The following is a 20,359-nucleotide window of genomic DNA, read 5'->3' as shown; positions in this document are numbered from 1 at the left end:
TCATAATCTGAAAGTACCTTCTTTCTAACCTCCATTTTCCTTATTTTGGTACATGCTCAACAGTTTCTCGACTTTCATCCTGTTTTTTTCGGTCATCCATCCAACCCTTCAAATATTTCAACTGGTTTGCAATATAAATCAATAGAGCACACAAGAAGACGACATCCAAACGGTTTCTACAGTTCAGGCAAATTTAACACACTCTCTTTGCTACTTTAAAAAAAATCAGTTTATACATCTATTGCCGAGATTGTGAAAAAATTAACCTCTCACTAGAATCAACTCTTAGGCTTCAAAGTCTAGATAGGCAAGAGACTTTTGCCAGCAAGTATGGGAAGATACACTATCAACACGATTACAATATTTTCAAGCAACCTTTTTTCTAGCAGCAATTGCTGGGTCATTGCAGAGGATCGCGAGGGAAGATGGCGTTGAGGCAGAATATCAACCATGATCTTATTGAATGGCAGAGCAGACTCGAATGGCCTACTCCTGGCTCCTATTTCTAATGTTATTGTAAAAGTTTTTGAATTTGAAATAACAGAGAATGCTGGAAAAACTCAGCAGGTCAGGCAACATCCGTGGAGAGAAATTTGAGTTGACGTTTCGGGTTGAAACCCTTCTTCAAAACATTGACTCAACTTTAGCCAGTGTGCGGATGTGTTTGGACTCGTTCTTGGTACGGCTGCAAGATAAAGTGCCTCATCATAGTGTTGAAATATCCACCTCAGGAGGAGAAAAAGTACAGAAAGAGCAACTGTAAAAGAAAAAAGTGATAGCAAGAAACAAAAATTACAAAACAATAGTAATGTGTGAGAAATAACAGAAAATGCTGGAAAAACTCAGCAGGCCAGGCAACATCCGTGGAGAGAGAAATAGAGTCAACGTTTCGGGTCGAAACTCTTCTACAGAACGGAGAGAAAAGGCAGAAAATGAAACAAAAGGCAGTTTGGGGGCTGGGAAATGGGGGAGGGGATGAAAGAAGAGACATTAAGAGATATTCAAGGTGAGACGAGATAGTAATAGGATAGGTAAAGAAACAGACAATGGCTTTAAATGAAGTGTGAAATGCGCTGGCAGAGTGAAAGACAGCTGCCATGTGGGGGAGAGAGAGAAAAAAAAGGAAAATTCACAAACCAAAAAGTGTGGATAAAAAAATATAAAAATGTAATGGGGCCGAGGTTATGATCTGAAATTGTTGAACTCGATATTGAGTCCGGAAGGCTGTAAAGTGCCTAATCAGAAGATGAGGTGCTGTTCCTCGAGCTTACGCTGGGTTTCCGTGGAACAATGCAAGAGGCTGCAGACAGTGAGGTCTGAGTGGGAATGGGGCGGTGAATTAAAGTGACAGGCAACTGGAAGCTCGGGGTCACCCTTACGGACTGAACAGAGTTTTGCTATCGTAGTAATGTGTAAGATGTGAGCAAGAAACCACAAGACAAACAAATCTAGACAAACTCAGAAAAAACATAAAAGTAGCAGCTTAAAAAGCAATGGAGTTATCTGAATTTTATGTACCCAGGTAAAACATACTGCAAACACTAGAGCACACAGAACACTGAAAATGTGTTCTATTGCAGATGTGATTCCCCCGCCCCACACTTTAACCTTTCTCCCTTTAAAATGGCAACGCAGATTTTAAAATGCAGTGGATTCAAGATTAGTGTAAGTGAAATGGCTATTTAATGCTTGTTTAGCCCTTGTTAAGTCATTAATAAACTTAAACAGCCTTGCATAGTTGCAGTGTCATACAAATTAGAGTATTTTACTCCTGGTAAAATCTTATATGCTAATAAGTTTAATGAAGGGGAAGATTTCAAAGTAGCATCACAGCTGCACAAGAGGCAGACTGGAGGGGGGATTCAAATGAATCCCCTATTTTGGGGGGGATTTCTATCCTGTGATCCCAACTCATTGTACATGGCATAGTCTCTATTTTAATATTGCTATTACAGTAATTAACATTAGCCCCATCCCCCAAAGATGCCAAGTCAGCTAAAATGTTGTCCCTTCAATACCAAGGTGAGATTCTGGGATTAAATACCACCCTGGGAGTGAGACACAATCAAGAGAGCCATCATAAAACATTAACTAAGCAAACATTTGCAGCAGATTAAGTTTCCCCGACTACTTCGGTTTGTTTCAGTTAAGTTTCTGCAAGGTTCAATAATCACACGGATAGTTTTTTATTTTCTAAACTGATAAAAGCAAAATGATTTGTGAAAAGTGTAGGGATCATAGGTATGTACTCAAATTTGAAGAAGTGACGAGTGGTGTCCCACAAGGATCGGAACTGGGGGGGCCTCAACTATTTACTGTATTTATGAATGACTTAGATAACACAATAGCGAGGCATATATCCAAGTTTGCTGGTGACACAAAGATCGGTGGTATAGTAAGTAGTGTAGACAGGAGCATAAAATTACAAAGAGACACTGATAGATAAAGTGAGTGGAAAAACTGTGGCAGATGGATTTCAACGCAGGCATGTGCGAGGTCATCCATTTTGGACCAAAAACGGATCGATCTGAGTATTATTTAAATAGTGAAAACAGGAACAGTGAAGGTCTAAAGAGATTTAGGGGTCAATGTACACAGATCACTAAAATGTAGTAGGCAGGTACAAAAAATAATCAAAAAGGCTAATGGAATGTTGGCCTTTATAACGAGAGAGCCAGAATATAAAAGGTGAGGAAGTTTTGCTACAGCTGTACAAAACCCTGGTTAGACCACATCTAGAGTACTGTGTACAGTTCTGGGCACCGCACCTTCGAAAGGATGCATTGCTCTTGGAAGGAGTGCAGCGCAGATTCACCAGGATGTTACCAGGGCTCTGAGGGTTAGATTATGAGGAGGCAGAACATAAGCTAGGCTTGTACTCTCTGGAGTATAGAAGATTAAGGATTTTGAAAGGAATGGATAGGGTAGATAGAAAGAAACTTTTTTCGCTGGTGGGTGAACCTAAGACAAGGGGACATAACCTTAAAATTAGAGCCAGGCCATTCAGGAGAGAAGTTAGGAAATATTTCTTCATGTAAAGGGTGATAGAAGTGTGGAACTCTCGCACAAAAGGCAGTAGAGGCTAGCTCAATTAATAATTTTAAATCTGAGATTGATAGATTTTTGCTAGACAAGGGTATAAAAGGATATGGAGCCAAGGCAGGTGGATAGAGTTAAGATACAGATCAGCCATGAACTCACTGAATGGCAGCAGATGTGAGGGTCTGAATGGCCTATTCTTGTTCCTATGTTATTGCTCCGAGTGATTCTCTTGCAAGTTTTTCTAACAATATCCTAAGAATACGGCAAGCTGAAAATCTATGAGTACAAATGGGTTTGAATAAATTATTTAAGAGGTTTACATCGCAAGTGAATACAAAACAAAAATGGATAAATATGGTTTCAAATCCTTACCTAATGGGACTGTTAGAATTCCCAATGACTCTTTCCTGACAAATTTATGCTGCCCACTAACTCATTTTTATATGCTCATGCACACTCTATATGTGTTGCACAAGGCAAGCACACGTGAAAATACTTTTCTCCCTCGAAGTGGTCATTCTTCATGTGCGAACCAAGACAGAGTTTCAACACAGTCAAGTTTAATCCTGTCCTTGCCCAATGAGGCCTGCTTCTAGAGAGGGTCTCTCAATAGCAATCAAGAGCAGGAACCCTGGATGACCTTTTCGCCCTTAATCCAGTGATACTGGGGCCAACTGTAGCACCAGGATCTCTGCCACGGCTGAGGTCTGCTCAGTAAACACAGATTAGGGGTCAAACCTCGGACTTTTCTCGTCTGTATGGCTCAGCTACTCACAGTCTTAACTTGCTGAGCCATAGGGGGAGCTATAATATATGAAACGGCAGTTAAATAGTTTACAGTGTCAAATAAAGGTCATTTTGGGGACAAATCTGGCCTCCTTTTACTAGTATGTTATGAGGTACAAGGAACGATCCCGCATCTATGACTATCTCCCTTCAGGGCTGTGGTGATCAAAAACAAAATTATCTCCCTTTTCTTGGAACAAGTCTTGGACTGTACAACTAATATTTTCCTCAGCACTATCTTCCTTCTTAATAAAGTGATTTTACCCCTCCGTCCACTACCCTTTCAATATGACCAAATGCAAAAAGCTGCGGTTTAGATCAAACAACGATGTAATAAATAAATCCACTGTGGAAGGAAGATTTTTGACCTTAACTTGGATTAGTTTTTGGATTTCTCAGCAATCATAACATTCAATCTGGACACTGGCCAAAATGACCATGGTGACACTAAACTTCAGATTTAAAACAGACTAGTAAACAGAATCATACAGCACTGTACAAACTTAATTAAATGTAAAGAACGTTTTGAAAAGTAGTTTGTTTTACTTGAACATACGATTCTCTGTTTTTCTGAACTACAGTTTGCATTGGCCAAAAAAAACCAGAAAACGGCCTCTTTAACCCAAATCCGTTGCTAATCATTTGCAGAAGCAAACACCAAGTTCGCATTGCATGCTTAAGAGATTAGACAAGCCCTTAAAACAAAGATAACTTATAATGCTGAAAAAAATTGTGCATCTATCAAGGAACAGCACACAATGTTCTTTAGCCATAAACAACAATATTGGGAGGAAGGTGAACATAAATCATATTTAAAATATCATTCTTTTCAGGTATGCATCATTCAGGACTGGTTATCTCATTTCCAGGTTACTGATCATTTTAAAAGAGTACCAGTCACGCACTTAAACTATTAAACTATCTAAATTCATTACTTACAATTAAAAGAAAATGCCTGAAAAGCACACACCAAAAATATATATGAAGTATTCATTCCAAAACATTATTTTTGCACTGACAATGACATTTTGTTTTGGTCTCAAAGCTGCCTGCTGTACAACTTGCTCAAATCAATATTGAACTTTAGCTTCACCAAAGAGAAAGGCCAGTTTAGCTAATAAGTCAACTGAGCAAGATTTAATAAAAATGGCCACTTCCAAAAACACAAAACAAAAACACCTCAGTACAAGTAATTTGAAGACCAAGTTAATAGGGAGTAGGGTGCAGGATAATTAACAAAATTACAAGCCAGCAAAACCTTTTGTTTTATCAGTTGTCTTCTCTCTCAAAGAATGGGAAATAAACAATGAAAAAAATTGTACCTATGTGTTGCAGTCCTGTCACTGCAGTGCTTCCAACTCTTCAGCAATTAAAATCCAAGTTGTACAATTGCACAACACAAATACCAATTAATTAACTAGTTTCAAATAACAATTAAATCTTCAAAAAGATTGGAGAACTTGCAGCTCCTATTACGTCTTAATACCTTTGTTTAAAATATTACTTATCCACATTAATCTTTCTTGCATCCAGTGTGCATATTGTGTCGGTCTTCTACATCATGACTGTCAAACGATGTCGATGTCAAATAATTTTTCCTCATGGGTTAAGTGTTTAAGTCCATTTTTTCTTTCCTAATTGGTTATTTTTGAATCTATGCTGACACCTCATGCCGTACGAAGGGAGCGCTGCTTGGTTGGCGGTGCTGTCTTTCAGATGGGATGTGAAACCGAGGCCCATTTTCCCTTTTCAGTATTTCAGGTGGATGTAAAACATAGAAACATAGAAGATAGGAACAGGAGTAGGCCATTCGGCCCTTCGAGCCTGCTCTGCCATTCAATGCGATCATGGCTGATCATCCAAATTCAGTACCGTTCCTGCCTTCTCCCCATATCCCTTGGTCCCTTTAGCCTTAAGAAATATATCCAACTCCTTCTTGAATATATTTAATGAACTGGCCTCCACCGCCCTCTGTGGCAGAGAATTCCACAGGTTCACCACTCTCTGGGTGAAGAAATTCCTCCTCATTTCAGTCCTAAATGGCTTACCCCTTATCCTTAGACTTTGACCCCTGGTTCTGGACTCCCCGGCCATCAGAAACATCCTTCCAGCATCTAGTCTGTCCAGGCCTGACAGAATTTTATAGGTTTCGATGAGATCCCCTCTCAATCTTCTAAACTCCAGTGAGTATAAGCCCAATCGACACAATCTCTCCTCATACGTCATTCCTGCCATCCCAGGTATCAGCCTGGTGAATCTTCGCTGCACTCCTTCCATGGCAAGAACGTCCTTCCTCAGGTAAGGCGACCAAAACTGCACACAATACTCAAGGTGCGGTCTCACCAAGGCCCTGTACAACTGTAGCAAGACATCCTTGTTCCTGTACTCGAACCCTCTTGCTACGAAGGCCAACATACCATTTGCCTTCTTAGCCGCCTGCTGCACCTGCATGCTTACCTTCAGCGACTGGTGCACAAGAACACCCAGGTCTCTTTCCACTTCCCCTTCTCCCAATCTATTGCCATTCAAATAATAATCTGCCTTCCTGTTTTTGCCACCAAAGTGGATAACCTCACATTTATCCACATTATAGTGCATTTGCCATGTTTCTGCCCAATCACCCAACCTATCCAAATCGTACTGGAGTTTCACGACATCCTCCTCACAGCATACCCTCCCACCCAGCTTTGTGTCGTCTGCAAATTTGGAGATATTACATCCAATTCCCTCGTCCAGATCATTAATATATATTGTGAACAGCTGGGGTCCTAGGACCGATCCTTGCGGTACCCCACTAGTCACTGCCTGCCACTCAGAAAACGACCCGTTTATTCCAACTCTTTGCTTTCTGTCCGCCAACCAGTTCTCTATCCAAGTCAATACCTTGCCCCCAATCCCATGTGCCTTAATTTTGCACGCTAATCTCTTATGCGGGACCTTATCGAAAGCCTTCTGAAAGTCCAAATACAGCACATCCACTGGTTCTCCCTTATCTATTTTACCAGTTACATCCTCAAAAAATTCCAGTAGATTAGTCAAGCATGATTTACCTTTTGTAAATCCATGTTGACTTTGTCCGATCCTGTCACTGCTTTCCAAGTGCTCTGCTATTACATCTTTTATAATAAACTCTAGCATTTTCCCCACTACCGATGTCAGGCTTACCGGTCTATAATTCCCCGCTTTTTCTCTACCACCTTTTTTGAATCACATGCCGTTATTCAGAAGAATAGGGAATACACCTGGTGTCCTGGCCGACATTCTTCCTTCAGCCAACACCACTAAACACAGATTTGTTGGTCATTCATCTCATTGCTGTATGTGGGATCTTGCTGTGCATAAAATGGCTGCTGAATTTGCAGACTTCACTTCAAAAGTGATTTATTGGCTGTCTTCAGAACCATGAGAACATTATAAATGCAAGCTCTCATTTCTTATTTTTGCTACTCAATTACACAAATTTTTTTATCCCCATTTCAATTATCTTCCCAATCACATTCTACTGAAAAAAAATTCAACCCAGTTACATTCCAGCAAAAACAATTCCTCCAAGATATAGCCACCCTGGCAGTTCCTTGCCCACCCTACAATATACCTCTAAAAATAAAAATTGTCACAAAAAAGTGCAATTCAGGAAAAAAAAACATGAACTTATCCATCTTCCAATCGCTCAAACAACTTACACCCTCTCCCATCACGCATGGCTGAACACACACCACTGGATCTCAGACATCCCCAACCTTGAGAACATCCTTCCTCCAATACTTCACGGCCCAGTTATCCAGCTAACACCCAATGTTCCGACAACTGTCCTATCATTCAGATAAGTCAATCTGTGCTGCAGACTCCATTAAATGCAGATGTAGTGCGAGACTGATGTAACCTAACCGAACCAGACAACTCCAAGAAGCTATTGTTCAGTCGTAAGCTCTGCAATTTCCTTTCCCACCTCCTCCTCACCCTGCCCCAAATCCCACTGCTCACTACTCACTCCCAGCCTCAACCCTAACATGTCTGCAACCTGTTCCTAAACCAGCTCGCCAATTTTAGAGGCAGCCTTCAATGTATTCTTGCTCCTGGTAAAAGCTGTGCTTTCTGCTATGCTCCTTCCAAGTACAAATCTCCAACTTCCCAAAGTCCTACCTTTAATTCTGGGCTTTCAGTTATCTGTCCCTGGACTTACCAACATCCCCCTCCCTTTGCCTCATACATACCTCCGATCTCATTCCTCACTCCATTGCTTTCTTTTTTGTTAAAACTGAATATTTAGTCACAATTTATGCTGTTAAGCAATAAGCATGCAAGTTAAAAACATGCACAGGTTGTTAAATACATTTTATTGTGCATAGGTAATCATATTTTAAAGCAATAGAATCATAAAAGGATAATTACACTGCTTAAAGAAAATGAAGGACTGTTAGCCAAATATTGAAGGAATATTAATAAATAGTGATATAGGAGCAAACAAAATACAAATTGAGATTAGGCTTCTGTTAATATTTAAAATTATGTTTAAAAGATTTCCCGATGAGCAATACCAGGAGTGATTAACTGCCGTCTACTAAAAAAGAGACAAGAACACCAGTCAACATGACCAACTTTACTGGAATTTATATCTGTCGCCTACTTTTTTGGCAAGTTATTAACAATGTTCTGTTTTCTTACAAAAGAAAATCCTTTTCACGGACAATAACCCTACCTTGTGAGGTTCATAATTCTTCAGTATATCCTTAAACTAAAAATCAACTACAGGTACCACGTAGTCCAGTTAGGCTGAGCAAATAAAATGCCTGCTCCTCTAACTGGAGTTTAAACAAAGGAGTCTCCTCCCCTTAACCTTCAGCAATAAACCATACCATGTTTTCAAATATTGGGTGTGCGCTGATATTGTTGAGATAGCACACAGTGAGCTTCACTCTGCACCTGACATTGCTGAATCTGAAACCAAGTGGCAAAAATAGAAAAATATTCAATTCACCAGCACTAACCATTCCAGCTTAAAGAGCATCAAAAACCCAGAAATAATAATTGAAGAAACCAACAAGTTTTTTTTAATTTCTTTTTTCACCAATCTCCTCCCCTCCTACTCCTCTGAAGAAATGACTCATTGCTAGGATATGATTGCATGATTCCTGATCATCCTCTGGTACCTTGCCCAAGTGGATAACTCATAAACCACAGAGTAATAATGCTGACTTTTGGAGATTAATTCTCAGAACACTGGCAACACCAATATGAATAAGCAAAAGAAAAATCAGGGTAAAAGCACCAATACTGGTCAAGAAACCAGCAACAGGGTAGGTGACCACAATCAACTAAATTTTAGAGACTGATTTACTCTGAATGACTTCTGGACATTGGCACTGACACACTTTGTTATCCCAGCTTTGAAGCCAGTAGTTTTTGTGTCTTCCATGGAAATGTGAACAGAAACTGGCGCCAGAGATGCGGTTGGTTAGCACCGAAGGGCTCAATTATGGCAGCTACCCTACAGCTGACAATTGTAAAGCAGAATTTGAGACAAAATGTTTAGCCTAGGAAATTGGATGGAATGACGCAGTACACTATAGTATTGTCTGAAAAAGGGAAGTAGTGAGTCAAAGTAAAACTTTCACTTTGCAACAGAGGATTTGCTGGTTTAGAGCGGTGGTTCTCAAACTGAGGTACACACCTAGGGCATGTTCAAGTTCTAGGTTTTAAGGAGGCTGCAGATAGAGACAGAGAGTGGGAGGAGGTTGTAAAGGTAGGAAAGAGTGAGACTGTGGAAGGATTTGAAGATGGGGAACTAGGATTTTGAATTCGAGGGGGGTTGGGGAGGATAGGTGTGACGGATGAATGGGATCTAGTGTGACCAAAGGATAAGGCCGGCTAGGTGATCATTGGGAAAGTTGAGCCAGAAGGTGACAAGATTACAGATGAAGGTTTTTTTGGCAGTGGGGGTGAGGTAGGAATGAAGAAATGTGATGTTTTAGAGGTGGTAGTACACATCTTGGACTGGATATGGGGATAGAACCTCAGGTAGACAGAAGACTGGGAAGCATCTGGTTGAGTTTGAACTGGCAGGCAGGAAGAGGATGGAATTTGGAGCAAAGGTATGGAGACTCACCTACCTAATGTTTTCAGTTCTGTGAAACTACCTTTTCTCTTTACTGCTGCTGACAAACCAGCTTTGACTTTTTAGCAATTTCTGTTTTCATTTCAGACTTGCAGTTTTTTTTCCTTTTTTAATTAAAAAAAATAATTTTTTTCTCCCTCCCCTCACTTTTCTGAAGGTATTGAGACTTTGCTAGGCTACAGGTCCACCATCGCGGAGTATGAAAACATAGGAATGTAGGAACATAGCTAGGAATCAACATCCTGGGGGTCACCATTAACCAGAAACTTAACTGGACCAGCCACATAAATACTGTAGCAACAAGAGCAGGTCAGAGGCTAGGTATTCTGCGGCGAGTGTCTCACCTCCTGACTCCCCAAAGCCTTTCCACCATCTACAAGGCACAAGTAAGGAGTGTGATGGAATACTCTCCACTTGCCTGGATGAGTGCAGCGCCAACAACACTCAAGAAGCTCGACACCATCCAGGACAAAGCAGCCCGCTTGATTGGTACCCCATCCACCACCTTAAACATTCACTCCCTCCACCACCAGCGTACCGTGGCTGCAGTGTGTACCATCTACAAGATGCACTGCAGCAACTCGCCAAGGCTTCTTCGGCAGCACCTCCCAAACCCGCGACCTCTTCCACCTAGAAGGACAAGGGCAGCAGGCGCATGGGAACACCACCACTTCCAAGTTCCCCTCCAAGTCACACACCATCCTGACTTAGAAATATATCGCCGATCCTTCATCGTCGCTGGGTCAAAATCCTGGAACTCCCTCCCTAACAGCACTGTGGGAGTACCATCACTACACGGACTGCAGCGGTTCAAGAAGGCGGCTCACCACCACCTTTTAAAGGGCAACTAGGGATGGGCAATAAATGCTGGCCTTGCCAGCAACGCCCAGATCCCATAAAACAAATTTTTTTTTCAAAATTGCTAGACAAAAAAAGACCAAGGTCCATCTAGTTCGCCTTCTACCATCCTGGTAGTCACATGACACAATAATAGAGTTGTTGACCAATCATTGCAATCAATCTCTATCAATTAGTTTACAACAGACCAAGACGTGGTGAGGGAAAGCGCCAGTGGTGGAGAGCTTTGAGAGCCATTGGTTCAAAGCCACCTGTTTCTCCCAAGCATGCTACACTTACCACATCTCATGTCTCAAATTACCCATATACTGTATTCCAAAATATTATTTTCTGAAAGAAATCTAATTTGCATTTGAATTAATCAATACTTTCTGCTTCCACCATGTCCCTAGGAAGCCTGTTCCACAGATTCAGATCCCCATTACCATCATCCTCTGTCAATTAATCTCTCCTGCCTTCCACCCTATCACAGACCTTGCTTTTTTGTTCTTTCCTTGCCCCTTCTTCTGTCTCTGTACATGCTTAATAACTGTTAAATCTCTAACTTATTCCAGTTCTGATGAAAGGTCATCGATCTGAAACGTTAACTCTGTTTCTCTCTCCACAGATGCTGTCTGACCTGCTGAGTGTTTCCAGCATTTTCTGTTTTTATACCAGCAGAGACTAGTTGGGCCGAATGGCCTGTTTCAGTGCTGTAAATTCTATGTGGCCTGTTTCAGTGCTGTAAATTCTATGTAATTCCTACCCACCCCACCAATAAATCTTTCACAAAATAAACCTGGAACTGTGATCACATTGCTCATGGTTGACATCCCAGGCTAGGAGAATTTTTTGTGGTCTTTGTGAATCACTGCTTTAGGGGAATTATGGGAGAAAAATAAAATAATACAAAAATTGCTTCGAGCGATACCTAATCAAGCACTTCAAGTTTCAATTTTACACGTGCTGGGAAACGAGCAATTAGTTGGCAGGAAAGTTGTTTAAAGATTGATGCCTCCTTTTGATTTCCTCGCAATTCTTTGTAATCCTGAAATTAGCATGCCAAATCAGAAAACTTTCCTTTTCCTGCAAAGAGCTGCACTGCAGACAGATTTGCAAGCCAAACATAAAAATGAGGTAAGAATTCTACATGCCTCAAGGGCACAAGTCATTTAAATCACATTCTTTACTAACACCACTATAATTTGTGGATATTCTGATTATATTGCTCAGTTTGAGTAATCTGTGAATGCAAAAATCCAGCTGTTTCAACAAAATTATATGTACACATTTCATTTTTTCCATATCATGCACAGTGGGCAAAACTGGGTGGGTTTGAAAAAGGAAAATGAAAGTAGAGGAAAGTAACCAGAAAAATAGCAGCTACCAAAATCCATCAGTTTATTGCAGTTGTCTATATAAACTTAGTTTACTTACAGGGATGAAGACAGAACCCACCTGTTCTGTTCTTCTAGCTTAGCAAGAAGCTCCAAGTCGTCGGGACTGAGCGAGGTCGGTGATCCAGGTGAGAGTGCTGGTGTGGAGAGTGTTGTTGATGAAGATGTAGTGTGCAGTGATGAAGCAGATGGGCTTGCCACCTGACTAGCCATTTGACTGACAGTGTGAGACACTGTGTTCCTCACCCATGAGAGAGTAGAACTCAACTTCTCTGTAACCTTGTCTGTCGCCACCTGATGAAGAAAGTTTACAATTACATTATACAGTACACCATCAGCTTAATTAGTCATAGATCTTTTGATGTGCTGCTTTCCTTTGAATCCACAAAGTAAGTTATGCTGGTAAATATATTGGCTTTCTCAAAGCTGCTTCCTGACTTTGCACCAAGTCTCTATTGTCCTACACTTCAAAGTAATTCTTCTATCAACATGAAAAATCTTTCAGCTGCACACACGCTTCCTATCAACCGTTTCCATTCTAAATTCCCATGTCCACATTTATAATGGAATCTGTCGATGTAGTATTTGTCAGAATGGGCCGGAATCTGCTGGAATGGAATGTTTGGCGGCATCCGTTGTTAATTAGACAACATTTGTGCTCACCGTCCATCTCACACTATATACACGCCACAATGTGCTGGAACATCGATCCAGTTATGGCGTAGCGAGGTCAATGACCAATCAGGAACCTCATGCATGGCTCAGCCAATGACTTACCCCGGTCACCAACCACAAGGCACTATAAAAAAAAAACAGACATCATAACTGAGACTGTAGCATGGCACTACAGCTTCAGAAATCACCTTCAATTAACTTTAAAAAGTTAATTTCAGTTAAAAAAAAATACTTCGCCAAACACTGTACTAAGTATTCTCCAGTGTCTACAGATGCCCTTTTTCACAGAAGGAGCTAAGGGGGATTTGGACCTGTATGCCCTCTTGGATGATGTGAAGCATCGCACGACCGGCTGCTGGGGACTGCAAAGGTGACGGGTCCCCAAAAAGTGAGCCAGATTGTGTGAATGGAGATGGCCAAAACGCTGAGCACCACATCAGTCGTCCCACGGTTGGGCGACCAGTGCAGAAAAATACATAAAGACCTGACCAGGGCAGGCAAGGTAAGCATTCTCAGGGCTTCAAATCCAGAACTCAGGATTCTACTATAAGTAATAGATGATCAAAAGTTGTCTGTCTCTGTAATTGATTTTAAAGAATGGCTTGAGCTGGAAAGTCGGTTGCGGTGGCAGGCAGCCTTTTTCAGAACTGCCAGTTGCTGAATTTGACGGCTTCAGTCTCAGTTGAAGAAAAGATTGCATTGTCCGAAAAGAAGCCAAGTCAGATCGACGTCTGCACTTCACACACAGCAACTCACCGAACCTTTTCTGGGTTTTTTCCTCAAAAGGCAAGTTGGTACAAAGCAGGGAAAGCTCTCAGAGTAGAGGCAGATTCCCCTTCCTAGAAGAGGTAAATGCATCATGAGGACAGGCCCTCCAGCTGCAAGGATTCCAAGATGCTGCACCTGTGGGCCAGCCACAGGCACTCCTATGCCCACGCTCCACCACGAGGGTGCTGACGTGCAGTGGACTTGTGACCGTGGTCATCTTCTTCGTACCTCTCCCCAAGAGCTCCACCTTCTCATCAACTCCTGGCACCTCCCACTACACACCAGACGCACCCATCTCCCCTATCACAAGCAGTTACGAAGCCCCAACCATCATCGTGGGTGTATGTGATAGGAGAGGCACAGCCCAGGGTCCGAGTCCCACCTGTCCGGGGGGGGGGGGGGGGGGGACCCAAGGGAGCACTGGGAGGAGGGTGGGGAGGGCGGGGGGAAGATGCGCCCTTGTCCCATGAGGCACGGGTGACATTAGGCCCAGCGTGAGGAAGACTGGGAGTTGGATTACAGGAGTCCGCACCCGTGAAGGAAGATAATGCAGGAGCATCATAAGTAACCGTCATCTGGGCTCCATCAACCGCCAGATGATGCTCATCTGTGTCGGGCTGGACACGATTTAGCAGAAGCTGGACAACCTCTGCCAGAAAGCTGCGCTGGCACCTCAACTGCTGAGCAGCCCACAAATGTCCCACAGCCGATGCTTGTGTCCACCCATGCCGCGTGGCGACGGTCGTGGTCCCCGAGGGACATGCAGCCTCCATGCAGGATCCGGCTGCTGAGGATCATCCTCCCATTACAGGAGGCAGTTACCTGTAGTCAGGTCACACTTGCTCCCCCTCAAAGCAGCAGCCATTCCAATGACTCTGCTTTCCAGCTCACAGACCTCCCCAGTAGTGGTGAGATCGGTTCAGTTTACAGGCATGGTCCTTCAAGTAACCTGCCCAATACCTCTGCCCCTTCTTCAGGTCGTCCATGATAATCAAGAACAGGGAAATGCCCAGTCGACAGGCCATTACAATACTTTCACCTTCCTAACGCATAGAAAGAGGTGCGCCTCCTGAAAAGTAATTGCCTTCAGACACGAAGACTCTGTATGGCAAAACTGGCAATAAAAGACTGCCAGAACTGAGAGAATTAGAAAAGAAAACTCTAAGAACAATTTCCAGACTGCTGGGGTGAGGATCCAGAGCTCAAATGGCCCCTTTGTTGGCACCCCCAGGCCGAGTCGTAAGGGCAATAAATCAAGTCGATACCAAGTCACCCATGCCATTATTTTTCAGCTCACAAACCTCCCCAGTAGTGGCGAGATCGGCTGCGGCACAAATAATTGCGTAAATCCAGTAGATTAGCGCTCGCCACTGACAGCTAATGATGATGATCAGCGTAGTATCTGTTAAGAAAGAACTTGCATTTATAAGTAAGTGCCTTTCTTGACCTCAGGGTGTCCCAATATGCTTTATAGCCAATGAAGTGCTTTTGAAGTGTAGTCACTGTTGTAATGTAGGAAACACAGCAGCCAAATTGTGCACAGCAAGCTCCCACAAACAGCAATGTGATAATGACCAGATAATCAGTTTTAGTGATGTTGGTTGAGGGATAAACGTTGGCCAGGACACCGGAGAAAACTCCCCTGCACTTTAGAAAGTGACATGGGATTTTTAGTTAACAAGGCTGCCCATTTTAAATGCCCCCCATATCCCTCACTCCACTGTCCTGTTAATAGCAGCCTTCCCTCTACTCATCATTTTAGATCGACGTAAAACAAATGAAAGGTTACATTATGTAAAGAAAAGATCGATGCCATATGTAGAGAGTCCAAGAGCAAACTTGGGAAGTGTGAGGTTTACAAATTTTAATTTTGGATTTGGTTACAATCAAAAACTGCAAATTAACATTTTCCTTATGAATGTACAGCCACTCAGTAATTAATTTAAAGTCCGTCTACGAGATCAATGTGATTGAATCTGAACATTCAGGCAACTAACTGAAAATAAAGAAGCTAACATGGAGAAAAGGCAACAAAAGTAAAAGATAGCCACTGTGAAACCAGATACAGTTTAGTTAGCAGCTTGGTTTTATTTGCTCATAAAGAAGTTAGGAGAGCTGCAAGTATTGGAGTTTGTCAGTGGCTGTACCTAGGTTAGAATCCCACTTCATTACCTGCAAGTAGAATCAACGAGGCAAATCCTGTCCACTACAAATGTTTTAAACCAAGGCAATATGTGCTGTAAATTCTATGTAATATCCGAATTAGTCTCCAACTGAAAACCAGGAAACCATTTTCATGAATGTTAAATCAATAATTACCATGAATTAAACAAAATGTTAGTTTCCTATACCTACCACAATAATTAAATACAAAAGGGTACATGACCAAAATACATCTAAATGCGTTTTGTTTCATGTTATTTTCTTTGATGCAACAGATGTAGGGTAAAACTATTCTGTCCTCCAGTTGCAGGCAAAATGCTAATGGATTTTTTAAAACTGCGTTTCATGCCATTTCCTCAGAAATTTAAATTATATTCACCCTCTCATCTAGAAAAGTACCAAAAATTCCAATGAATTTACACGATCAGCCTATACTGGCTGCAAATATAGGTTAAAGAGATAATTTCCATCAACAATGTGGATTTATGTAGGGCCTCTAACGTAGATACACATCCTAATGTGCTTCAAGCTGTAATCGGGAAAAATGGATGCTAAACCAAAGGAGGAGATATCAGGAGGGATGACCAATATTTTGGTGAAAGAGGTGAGGTTTAAGGAGGGACTTGAAAGAGGAGGTCGGTGGAGAGGCGGAGATGTTTCGGGAGGGAGTTCCAGAGCATAGGGGCTGGACAGCTGAAGGCACGGCCGCCTATCGTGGGGTGAGGGGGGAATGCAGAAAAAGCAAGAGTTGGAGGAACACAGACTTCTGCCATACTGGGAACAGGCCATATACTGGATTTAGCGATGAGTAACGAACCAGAATTAGTTAATAACCTGACAGTAAGGGAGCATTTTGCAAAGTGACCATAATATGATGGAATTTGATATTAGCTTTGAGAGGGAGAAGGGAGAGTCAAAAACCAAGGTTTCAAATTTAACTATGGCAACTTCAAAGGGATGAGAAATGAACTGATCGCTGTAAGCTGGGCTGAAGTGTTAATGGGTAAACCTACAGACAAACAGTGGGAAGTATTCAAATAAAAAGTATTTGGTTCAATACAACACCAGTATAAAACCCTAAAAGGTAAAGGCTCCACTTGTCACAGACTACAAATGAGGTAAGAGGCAGCATCAAGCCAAAAGGAAAGGCTGACACAAATGCTCTGACTGAGCTAAATATATAGTTGTATAAATAAAATTTATCACGAGAATCACAAAAAATAAACAATTCTGGGAGGGAAAAAAGTGTCACTCAGCTTACCCATAAAGTCAGCAATGTCTTAGAAATGCTTCCAAAACGTTTTCCCTGCACATAAGATTTTCACCTCTGTTCTGCTGCATTCACCAGTTTGCATTATGTAACCGAGCCTTGCCTAAGAGAGGACACTCAACAACTATTAGACTCCCAGAAAACTAAAGCGTCATTCACTGCGAACTACGCAGGTTGACGACTCCCAGGAAACACAAGTGCCCTGGAAGGCTGTGTCTAAAACTGGACAGAGACACAGCACTTACAAACAAAAGGTTGTGGCACACTGTGAAAGGTTAGACTTCCTGCCAACCGTAAAAAAAATTCTGGTGTTAAAAAGACATCTCCCAATTTTCTAATTGGACAAATGAAAGAAACTCAGGTACAGCTGTGTGATTGGAAATCAGATCTAGGAAAACTCTTGACAATTGCCATCAAAGTATAACAGAAGTCGAAAAATTCCAATCATCACTTTAATTTATTAAGTAACCGATCAATAACCAGGAAGTACCAGAAAACTAGTCAAGATGCATCCCAGCGCCATTAAATAACGAAACCCTTACTTCGAGTGTTTTAATTTTAGTGAAATGTTGTACGCTGTTTCCTCGTGTATGTTGTCCGTTTGGTTTCCTGCCCTTCCTACCCACCCCTCTGCTCTACTCCTCACCTCCCTCCTGCTGTGCTGTATTTCCCTGCTCAGAATAGTATCGTGCCAAACATAGAAACATTGAAGATAGGAGCAGGAGTAGGCCATTCGGCCCCTCGAGCCTACCCCGCCATTCAATGCGATCATGGCTGATCATCCAAATTCAGTACCCGGTCCCTGCTTTCTCCCCATACCCCTTTAGCCTTAAGAAACATATCCAACTCCTTCTTGAATATATTTAATGAACTGGCCTCCACCGCCTTCTGTGGTACAGAGTTCCACAGGTTCACCATTCTCTGGGTGAAGAAATTCCTCCTCATCTCTGTCCTAAATGGCTCACCCCATATCCTTAGACTGTGACCCCTGGTTCTGGACTCCCCAACCATCGGGAACATCCTTCCTGCATCGAGTCTGTCTAGTCCTGTTAGAATTTTATAAGTTTCAATGAGATCCCCTCTCATTCTTCTAAACTCCAGCGAGTACAAGCCCAATCAACCCAATCTCTCCTCATACGTCATTCCTGCCTACTCCTGCTCCTATCTTCTATCTATGTTTCTATGTAACAGGAGTATGGGCCTGTAATTTGCGGTCAGCGGCGATGCAAAGGCGTTCGCCGCTGACCCCGAAGTAAGCTTCCCACAAGGGTCTCGCGATCTCTGTGGGAGAAGTCCTGCTTTTCTGACGCGTAATTTAAATCAACGGAAGGTGATGGGGAATCCCTATCCTGAGCTGATGTGACATCAACAAGCTGTCTAAGCAGCCAATCAAAACACAGAATTCTCAGACAGCGAACCAGGAAGTGGGTAAGCTCTTAAAATTCTAATTTTTTTTTAAAATGTTAAAGAGAACAAAACAAAGATTGGGGCTCTCACATGGGGAAAAGGTAAACCTGAAAAAGATGAACAAACTTTAAAAAAAACTTTTTAATCTTGTAAAGTTTCTGGAAAATTAAATTTATTAAAATGGATAAATTTGACACTCAACAAAATTAAAATGTGTTTTTCAGTGCCATAACCTTTGTTTAGCAGTCAATACGCTGCTAAAACCCCAGTTACACCTAATCCAAAACTGTCTAATTTTCAGTGGGGTATTTAAATTACTGTTGGAAGAGCCGAAGTTTCTGCCAGTTTGTGTTCTTATGTTTCCATGATTTGAGAGATTACACCGATTGCTGGCTCTGTTGGGGGGGGGGGGGAGGGGGGGGGGAAAGAGAGAGAATAGCAGCGAATGACGGACCACAACTTCAGATTTCCTGTGTTAGGCCGGGCATGCGCTACATCCTGAAGCTGCGGTCCGTTTCAAAGGCGAAATGACAGCAAACGCTGCCAGTTCGCCGTCATCAGGACCACAAGTTCCGGGCCATGATTTCTGGTTGTGATAGAAGACAATGGCTGTCGCATTACAAATTACTTTTCTTAAACTGGTGGGCAAAGCCAGAGGCCGACACAAATAGGGCTGGAGGGCCCCAGGTGCGATTACCAATCTTTACCAATTGTGGCTTTATGGGTGTGTCAGCCGTGGCTCAGTGGACAGCATCCTCACCTCCAAGTCAGAAGGTTGTGGGTTCAAGTCCCACTCCAGAGACATGAGCACAAAAATCTAGGCTGACACTCCAGTGCAGTGCTGAGATGCACTGTCAGAGGTGCCGTCTTTCAGATGAGGCGTTAAACCGAGGCCCCGTCTGCTCTCTCAGGTGGGTGTAAAAGATCCCACGGCACTAATTTGAAGAGCAGGGACTTATCCACGGTGTCCTGCCCAATATTTATCCTTCAATCAACACAACAAAGATATTATTTGGTCATTATCACGTTGCTGTTTGTGGGAGCTGGCTGTGCACAAACTGGCTGCCGCGTTTCCTACATTACAACAGTGACTACATTTCAAAGTATACTTCATTGGCTGTAAAGCACTTTGGGACGTCCGGTGGACGTGAAAGGCACTATATAAATGCAAGTCTGTCTTTCTTTTTCTTTTCATTATGGTTCTGCAACCAAGTACTGCATTCAGACCAACATTCCTTTGATGTTTTACTATTATCACTACTACTAATTATTACTTCAGGTACTATACCTACTATGACTACAGAAAAGCAAGTTAATGACCAATTTAAAGGCCTCAAGCCTGAGGTTTCTGAAGAGACAGCTCCCAGTATGCACCAATTTCAGTGCAGCATAAAGACCGATGATTTGCATTTTACTTTAAGTAATTTTGTTTGAAGTAAATTGACAAATAAAGTTTGTTCTTTGCTACTAATTAGTGCAATTGAAAAATTGACAGCAAGATATTTGACAGTCTACTTCAGTTAAAATTAAATAATTAACTTAAATAATAGACATATACAATGAGAAACATACCAGTCATGTCCTATCTGCCAATGTGGAGGCAATTTATTGGGCTTTGCTTACCCAGATTTTATTTCCCCAGTCCTTCCCCAATTGCAACTCATTGCCTCAATCAGCCAGCATGGTGAGTGATTTGCACTGTGGACTTGACTATCCAGCTCTTCACGATAGGAAAATACTGCAGATGCTGGAAATCCGAAATAACAGAAAATGCTGGAAAAACTCAGCAGGCCAGGCAACATCCGTAGAGAGAAAATAGAGTCAACGTTTCGGGTCAAACTCTTTGTCAAGACTGAAAAAGCACAGGAAATGAATTAGATTAAAAGGCCAGGCTGGGCG

General features: G+C 42.1%; 1 protein-coding gene across 16 annotated transcripts in view; it reads right to left on the bottom strand.

Moving 5' to 3' along the window:
- The window catches only part of LOC147122327 (ecotropic viral integration site 5 protein homolog), a 260,882-nt gene that overhangs the window by 200,930 nt on the left and 39,593 nt on the right, over positions 1 to 20,359 (bottom strand). For 11 of the 16 annotated variants that reach the window (XR_015077732.1, XM_085983320.1, XM_085983326.1 and 8 more), the window contains exon 2: positions 12,218 to 12,471. Coding sequence is in view for 15 of the 16 variants with exons in the window: in XM_085983320.1 (XP_085839446.1) it covers positions 12,218 to 12,390 (173 nt within the window). In the remaining variant the exon portion in view is untranslated. Of the gene's footprint in view, positions 1 to 12,217; positions 12,472 to 20,359 lie in introns of those variants that run through there. The other 5 variants (XM_085983321.1, XM_085983325.1, XM_085983328.1 and 2 more) reach the window with 2 other exon arrangements.

Source organism: Somniosus microcephalus, chromosome 3 (genome assembly GCF_052327205.1).
Source record: "Somniosus microcephalus isolate GS21.2 chromosome 3, FLI_Smic_1.0, whole genome shotgun sequence".
NCBI lineage: Eukaryota > Metazoa > Chordata > Chondrichthyes > Squaliformes > Somniosidae > Somniosus > Somniosus microcephalus.
Note: the sequence above shows the minus strand (reverse complement) of the source record. Positions and strands in the feature narration are given on the sequence as shown.